We start from the raw sequence: 9,194 nt of genomic DNA on the forward strand, positions 1-9,194 counted from the left end.
TATGGGACATAAGGTCCTAGAAAATTCTGCAGGTTTCCAGGTGTTGGGGTCAAAACAAAATCCCATCTTTTCTAAAAGAAAATCTCCCAACTGCCCCATAAACACACACTTTTATTATCTCTTTCATTCTTCAACCTAACACTGCCACACTCTCTCTCACACTCTAACCATATTACATTTACATCAATTGCTTATTAAATAAATGCACCTTTGTTTCTCCATTAACTTCCCAAATAGTTAATTAATAAGTAAACTTTATAATTAATTTATATTATTTAAATAAGATATTTACTTGCTAATAAATTTAGTAACGTAAATTTATTTGCTAATGAATTTAGTTCAAATTGTTTAAAATATATATTAAGTAATGTAGATTAACAATGAGAATTGTACTTATTAATTAGCTCGCCGTTGATTTTTAACATCAAATTTTTTTATAGCTATTGAGTCATTTTCTTGTTGTGTGAGTATGGACTTCAAATTTTAGAGTTACACTGATTGGGAATAATTAGTTTTATTTACAATATTATGTTAGGACAGATACAATTATAAAAAAAAAAAAGGTATTAACTTCGCAACTTATGCAATTAACGCCGTGATCATGTGGTGATTGTTTCGATTTTATGCAAAGGTCGTCGTTCCAGTGTTTTGGGGGGTTTTTTTTTTTTTTCTACAAAGAATTTTTGTGTCGGTCAGTACTTTTGTATGGAAAAAAATGTAATTTATCCTCATGTGATATGAGAAATGAACGAAAAAATCCATGTGAAAAATAAAATAGTAAGTTACTCCTGTGTTTTGGAGAATAAAGGGAGGTAATTTACTTTATTTTTTAAATATAAAGAAAAATTTACTAATTATTTTTTTATAAGAGATACTTGCTGATTTTACATATCATAGTACGGTTAATTGCATTTAACCCCTTTCATTTGGATAAACTGCAATTAATTCTTTTTTATATATACAATAACAATATAATATTTAAGCATAAAATACAATAATTATTTTGCCTTTCTCATATCTCGAAATAACTGATCAGTCATAAACTTGTTTTTGGTCACATATCTTATGATATCTTTTATTAAAGAAGCCAATTCACTTCACTGCAATATATATATATATATATATGTGTGTGTATGTTTGCAATTTACTCTCTTTGTTGTGGAAAATAAGCAGTTTATCTTTCTGTTAAAAAAAAAAAAAAAAAAAAAGCAATTTGCCCCATTGTGCTATTAAAAATAAAGTAAAATACCCTTCTAATGCGTTTCATGTATTACAAGCGATTATTTTTATTTTTTAAAAAATAAAATTTATGTTCTCCCTTTATTATAAATAATTTAAAAATTATGATAAATCTATATTATCTATTACAGTCGCACAAAGTTATCAGTATCAAATATGTGTTTTCAATTTTATATAGGTTCTCGATCGAAAATAAAAATATATTTGTATTAGTTAATAAGATTCAGTTTTATATTGGATTGTGGAGTAGAATCAGCATATTTTTTATGGTAATACGTGTAAACAAACATGTTTTTACTTAAATTACTATTTTTGAAAAACTGATAATTGAAAATGAAAACACAGACAAACATGCTTAATAATTATTTACGACGGTAATCAACATTCATTATAATTTTAGTTGTTATAAAAAATAAAATTCATGAGTTTTAGTTGTAATTAATGCTTTGACTTTGATTAAGAAACAATGACCGGTCGTCGTCGTTAACTATGGTAATTAACCATGATAAAAAAAAATTATATTTATTCTAGTGTTTACATACTCCATTTTTAGTTCATCCACGAATGAATAAAAAGATTAAATTCTTCAAAATTCCGTTCATATATTACAAAATATTAAAATTCTAAAATTCATTATTGGACAAAATAAAAATTCTTGTCGCTAAATATACACAATCGATAACAATATTAAAATTAGGGTTAATTACATTTTGACATTTAAACTAATACAGTTTTTATATTTTGGCATTTAAACTTTTCTCGTGTCAATTTATCATATCAACTTTATAAAATTTTGCACTTTGTCATTTATAATTATTATTCAACCAAATTTTCGTGAAAAAAACACAACATATTGTGCACATGTGATTTTTAAATATTATGTGATATGATATTTTCACATATGATGACTTTCTAGCAGAAAAATCAACAAAAAGACAGTCATTTGTGCAAATTTATAAAGTTGAGATGGTAAATTAATAAAAACAATATTCTAGTGGCAAAATATGACGAATATGATCTATCCTTAAAATTATCACTTAAATTTCTTTTGTTGCTAATTATTTATTGAGGTTGTAGTGTCTTGATATTAATTCTACAGCATTGTTTGAAATCTATGTTGACATATTTTATTAAAACAATAAGACTTGTCACAAGTGACACACGGGTCTCAATCAAAAGGTTGCAGCTCCATTTCACTAGTGCCCAAAAGAGGGAAAAAACAGACATTGCCGTAAAAAAGAATACAAGAACCCCAACAGACACTACAAAAAATTAATGTTTTCCTAATAAATGATCATATCTTAAAAATCATAATAAATTAAAAATTAATTCAGATTAAATTTAATACCACCTAAATTAATTATATAAATAAATGCATTATTCAGTTATTGATGTGTAGTTCACCAAAAATGATCAATCACACGGTAAAATGCATCATGATGGTTAATTTAGATCAATAGAACCTAATTTAGATTAAAATAATAATAATCTCCAACAAATCAACAAAATTAATGATGGTTAAACACAATTAACGCGAAGACATAAAATTCTTTCATACGTTAGGAAAAGTATAAGTTTACGCTACGGTTAATTACTATAGCTAAAAGAAAAAAATCATGAGAAATACAATTTAATTGTGATTTTGAAATGGTCATTAGTCGTTATTTCTATAGGTATGGATAATAATATTTTGGCTCCGACTAAAAATCAAAGCGAATATTAGTTAATCACGGTAAAAATTTAAATTAAAACTTTGATTTTTATTTAATTATAAATAATAATATTGATTTACTACGATTTTTAAGCCGTAGTCATTTATAATGTAGCAAAAACTCAAATTTCTCGTAGTGACTGTTAATCAATATTTACCATTATTTTTAATTATAGCAAAAACATGTGCCATAATTCTAACTACGACAAATGTTCGACCTCACTAGTAGAAACAACAGTCACCAAAAGTATAAATTAATCATATCCACCATAAATTTTTTTATTTATAGTAATTATCCGTAACAAAAAATTATATTTCTCCAGGTAAAAGCTCCCAAATAATTACTCTCCACATTCTAAATTTGATTTTTCTTGTAATAATAAACTAATATAGTAATTAACAAACTGAAACGCTAGACCCACTCATAAATTAGATAAAGTTATATTTTTGGGTCCTCTTATTTTAGGTTTTGTATCCTTTTTATCCTATAATTTACTCTATTTATATATTTAATCTTTTTATTTTTATAAATTTAATTTTGAACATCTCATGTTTGATCTTTTTCTGATAAATTTTTTGTCATGTATGAATAATTTTGACCTTGACAATTCATAATTAAATGATAACTATTACAATATGAAATGGACCAAAATTATCAACATATAACTAAATTTATCAAAAAAAATCAAATATGATACTTTCAGGACTAAGTTCGTCAAAAAATACTAAATATGTAAATAAAGCAAATTACAGGACAAAAAAGACTTAAGATTAAAATTACCTAACCAAAAATGTAATTATTTTGAAAATCTTACAAGCTTTGACCAAACCCAGCAGAACCATATGTTAAAATCAAGAGCCGCCTTATTACACGTGTCATAATAAAATGTATTAAAGAGTCAACCACAGCCCTACACTTCACTCAGATCAAACTTCCCCTTACTACGACTCTCCAGAGTCTTATGAAATAATATTTCAGGAGTGAGAAAAAATGTAAATTAAACAATAAATAAAAATTAAGCGTACTCGGTAAAAAAATAAAGACAGAACAAAAATCAACATTAAAATATTTGAAAAATCAGCTTAATACAAATAGACTTGAGAAATTGATAGAAAGCTCGTGTAATTTTAAACCAATTTAATTGAAACAATTCAAAATTAATAATTATAAAAACAAAAATAATACAACTGCATTTCTCTTAAATTTAATATAATTATATGTAGATCCTTATGATTTAAAAAATTATATCCAATATCTACAAATAAACAAATACTTCTATTCATAACTCATCAAATTTATTGTTAACAGAAAAATGAATATTAACCACAATACTTCTTATTTATTAATTTATTTCTTATCAAATTCGTATAATCAAATTATTACATCTTCCTGCATGAGAAAAGTTACGTCTATACTGCTACAGAAGTATTTTAATCAAAAAAGTTTATTGTGATAATAAAAGGTAAACCGAAAATAAATATTAATTTATATTTAATTTTTTTATTAATTCCAAAATTTTTAATGAATTTCGAACAGTGACCCATTTGTTAGGAGAGTGTAGTTATCCCTCACAAAAATAGACACACCTTTTTCATATATTATATTTTCAACAATAAACACACTTAATAAACTGATAAGTGTCTACTCCCATCCACCTCACACACACACAATCCAACTTTCATGCAAGATATCTGACAGCGGATCTTAATCGGTAAGAATCAAAACAGAGAAATGAATGGCTGAGAAGTAATGAGCAAAAACCCATATGATAATTATCAATACCCATATAACAATAATTAATTAATATTAGCATCTCGGATCAATATGTACAACAATCAACAACAATAATACCTACTTACATAATTATACCAAATTATGAAATTACCAAAACCCATCTGCTGCTGCTGCCGTCCTTCAACTGTACAATAAAAGCCTTCCAACGTTGTCATCTTTGACGAATTTCAGGCTGCCCCAAAAAATGAGATTACACTCTTCAACCTCACAACATCATTCATCATCATCATCACCATACCAATATTAAAAAACTACTATTTACATATCCTTCCGAATTGACGATTCTAACCCCTTTGCTCCTGCCTTCAACTTTCATTCAAGTAAAATAAGAGGCCCACCAAAAATTTTATCCACCAAGAAAATTGTTGTGTTTTAGGTTACCAGGTCAGAAATCCAGCCCACGTCCGGGTTCGGGTTTGGTTCCGGGTCGACCCGTTCCAGGGGATTTTCTTTGCTTAGTTTCTCGAACATCTTGGCCCTCAAGTCTCTCCCGGACTCTACCATCTCCATGGGTTCCTCTTCCTCTTGTTGTGGGCTGTCCCAGGTCTCGAAGTAGCTGATTCCGGGTCTGGTTATGGTGCGGGTGGGAGTGGTGGGCAGGCTGAAGTATCCTGGTGGGGTCATCTTAAGCCGGGGAGACGAAGAACTGCCCAGCCAGGTCGAAGGCATGGACTTCACTTTGTTCAGATGCAGCTGGCGCATAGAAGCCACCATTTCGTTGACTGATGTAGGAGTCATAGGAGACATAGGCGGAGACTCGCTAGGCGGCGACACCGGCTCCGGAGGTGACATAAAGGCAAGGCGGCGGGGCGAGCCGTCGAAAGTCTCGGCACGGGGGCTCAAAACCCGCAGCTGGTCGGGCGAGTGGGCGAAGAAGCAGACGCGGCGCTTGCAGTTCATACCGTCCTTGCATGGCTGGGTACGATAGCGGGCGGGGTGGAGCCAGCACTCGAAAACGCCGTGCGCGAACTCGCAGGAGTCACCTTTACGGCAGTTGCCCTTGCGGAAGTCGGGGCAAGCGGTGCCGGAGTAATGGAACTTCCGAGGGTCCCGGCGGCGGGCTTTCTCACCCGGGTGAGCAAACGGGCACTCCGTCCAGTCATGGGACCGGCCGCGCGTGCACTTCCGAACCTTGAACTCGAACATCCGGAAATGATCGCACGAGTGCGCGTCCACAGGAAGAAAATCCCCGGTCCCGCCGTTATCCGAGTCAGGAACCTGAAACTCCGCCACGGCGTCGTTCGAGTTGGATGGCAAGAATCGCTGCAAGGCCTTCAAGGAATCGTTCTGGAAGTACAGATAGTAGTCATCAGCGGAGCTGTTAACATTCCCGGCGGTGGGGCTGAACGGGTAGGAGCCGGGATCCTCCGCAGTGGGAGACCACGGAGGAACATGGACTGCTGTGCCGCCATAGCTTCTTTCTCCAAGCATCATTATTTTTTCCTTTTTTTCGTGGTGGGGAAATGGTTCTTGTTCTGAATTGTGAACGCGTGGTTCAGTTTATATATAAACTGCTGGAGAAGTGGGGTTTAACCCCGGTGATAACCAGGGTTAGGTGAAAAATCTGTGTACCCGCGGTTAAGATAAAGAAGATTTCTCAAATTTGACAGGCTCATCGAATTAGAGTAGGAAGGTGGAAGGATATGGAAACACGTGTAACTGGAGTCGATTTTGATTGGGTATTGAGGGAGGTTGAGTGAACTACACGTAATGAAGGGCGATGGGGGGTTAAGTTTTGGGGTTATAGTTTTTTAACCGACGGGGTGGGGGGTGGGGAAAGGGCGGTGGAGCGTCGAATACGAAAGAGATAATAATAAAGAAGGGGGTGGGGGTGTTAATGAAAGTGAAATTGGGCCGGGAATTATGTGACTGGATTTGACATTTTGGGGGCCTTTCTTAATAATTTCCCTCTTAGCCCTTTTCCCCCCCCTAAATCTTCATTCTATTGTTTTTACCGTTACATAAATTGTAAGAACCGAAGTTGAATTTTTTATAAATTGATCAGTACATCAAATTAATCAATCCTTTAATATATTAAGGATAATATATAAATTATAAGGTAAATTACAACGGTCTCCTTTGAAATTTGACATAATTACGAATACCTATTGTTGTTTAAAAAATTATAAATACTCCCAAATATTTGACAAAATTATGTATTTTTTCGATGAAGGTATGAAATTATCAACTATGACCTTACTGTATTTTTCTTTAAATAAATAAAAAATTATAAAAAATATTAGATTGGGTGGACCAAAAAATTATCCACTTAGTAAATAAAAAAATTAAAATTTTAAAAAAATAAATAAAATTATAATTATTAGTCCATATTTGATCAGTTCACCACAAAAATTAGATTGAAACCTATTAGAGACTAACGGAACGAGTTAATTGTTAGACGACCGTTAAAAATCAAGGGGTATGGTAATTTTTCAATCAACGAGGGGGTATTCGTAATTATGTCAAGTCTCAAGAAAACTCATTGTAATTTATCCTAAATTATAATAACTCATTAAAATGAAATAAATATACAAATATCTTCTGGATTTAAATCCATGATCTCAAACGTTTCAGAGGGCTCGAATTTTTACTAATTTTATTTATTGGTGTGATATCTCCTAAAAAGCTTCCAACATTTTGTGTTTTTCTGTAAGAATTGGTCAAATCTATTTATAGTTCAGTAATTTTATTTTTTTGTTCCATTTTAGTTCGTTATCTTTTAAATGTATCATAATAGTTTTTCATCTCTTAAATATATTTTATTAAAGTTCTTAACAGTTAAATCAAATAGAATTTAAAATCACAATGAAAGTGATATTCCACTAAAAAAAGAGAAAAAATGGAAGAGGTCAAATTACTGTTTTGGTCTTTCATATTAAATGTCACGACATCACGTATTATGGTCTTTCAAGATTAACTTATAAAAAAATATGTTTGATGCACAAATTAAATTGTTGTTGAGAAATCCTCCATAATGTTATATAAAGATAGTTAATAATTTAATTAATTTATTAAATAAAATCTTAAAAAATACATATTTCTAATTGTTTCTTTTGGTGAATGAGAACTCATATATAGAATGGTATAAGACATAATAAATAAATTAAATTCAACTTAAAATCAAATAAGCATATAATTCAACGTGAGGGGGTCTTGACTTGTAATGTTTCGGATCGATCCTTGAAAGTTTAGAATGGTACATACACATACTAAATAATTTAAATTCAACTTAAAATTAAATAAGCATATAATTCAACTTGAGGGGGTTCTTGACTTGTAATGTTTCTGACCAACCCTTGAAAGTTGGTTTCATAGTCGTCATCAAATTTGCACCCCAATTTCATTAGTTTAACTGGTCTGTGGGTTTTGTCTGAAAAATGCAGTGATAACATATAATATAACACGAAAAGATCGTCAAAGAATAACTATATTCATCATCTTTAACATTATATCTAATAATATCATTAATAGTAGATTACAAAATCGGCAACTAATAGGGTTTCTAGTCATCTACACTAACAATATGAGCATGACACCAACAGACGTTGCCAGCTCAAACAGGAGATAAAAATGCTCATTCAAGCCGGTTACCTAAAGGACTACGTAGACAAAGACCAACACCGAGAGCAACGGGATGAACGCCCCGCCCATTGAGATTCATGCGGGAGCAAAGATCACCCTACTAATTCTTCAAGAGGGAGCACCAAAATAAAAAAGCTTCTGTTGAGGAGCAAAGCCCGAAAAACATCCCCACTAAGGTGGTGATTCACATGATAGCTAGAGGATCCACTGTTGGGGATTCCAGGAGGGCCAGGCGTGCCCATGCTCACACTGGAAGATAGTTATGTAAATTAACTTAAGACATTTTGGGAAATCTTAAGATCCACTTAGGATCTACTGACACATAAGCAGTTCAATTAACCCATAATGACATTGTCATTATTTCTTCTACTTTAGCTAACTATAGTGTCCAATTTATTTTTGTGAATTCTAGTAGCTTAGTAAATATCCTATTTTATCAGGCCTACCAACGGATGGAGCTCAAACCCTGCTAGAGTCAACAGACACCTTGTTATATGGTTATGCAATGAAGGTAGTACATTTCCTGCGATAGATCTTGCTCCCCTTATCCTTAGGACCGGAACCTAATAGGAGAACCAAGACGATTTGGTTCTTCATAGTAAATATGTATTCAACATATAACATTATTGTTGAGAAAATGCGGCCCATTATCGATTCGATTTTCTCTTGATATTTATCTCACCCTCTCCTCTGCAGATTAGAATCCCTAACTCTATTTTTCTGTTGCCTCGTCTCCTTCCCCTCTCCCTTCTCTCTCTCGTTTTCTTCTCCCTCCTTTTCACATAAAATCAAAATACTATTTTTTATAAATAATAATAATTATTGAAATAAAAAAAAGTAAAAAGAATCTAATTTACGAAAAAAAAA

The 9,194-nt window shown here is 31.9% G+C and overlaps 1 protein-coding gene across 1 annotated transcript; it reads right to left on the minus strand.

Moving 5' to 3' along the window:
- Positions 4,702 to 6,230, minus strand: LOC105162021 (zinc finger CCCH domain-containing protein 20-like). The gene has a single exon (XM_011079919.2). It carries the CDS (start codon positions 6,177 to 6,179, stop codon positions 5,118 to 5,120), a length of 1,062 nt encoding a protein of 353 aa, XP_011078221.1. The 5' UTR covers positions 6,180 to 6,230; the 3' UTR covers positions 4,702 to 5,117.

Source organism: Sesamum indicum, linkage group LG5, assembly GCF_000512975.1.
Source record: "Sesamum indicum cultivar Zhongzhi No. 13 linkage group LG5, S_indicum_v1.0, whole genome shotgun sequence".
NCBI lineage: Eukaryota > Viridiplantae > Streptophyta > Magnoliopsida > Lamiales > Pedaliaceae > Sesamum > Sesamum indicum.

Excerpts from the sequence above, each read along its gene's own strand:
- LOC105162021 (XM_011079919.2), bottom strand. The coding sequence starts at position 6,179 with ATGATGCTTGGAGAAAGAAGCTATGGCGGCACAGCAGTCCATGTTCCT.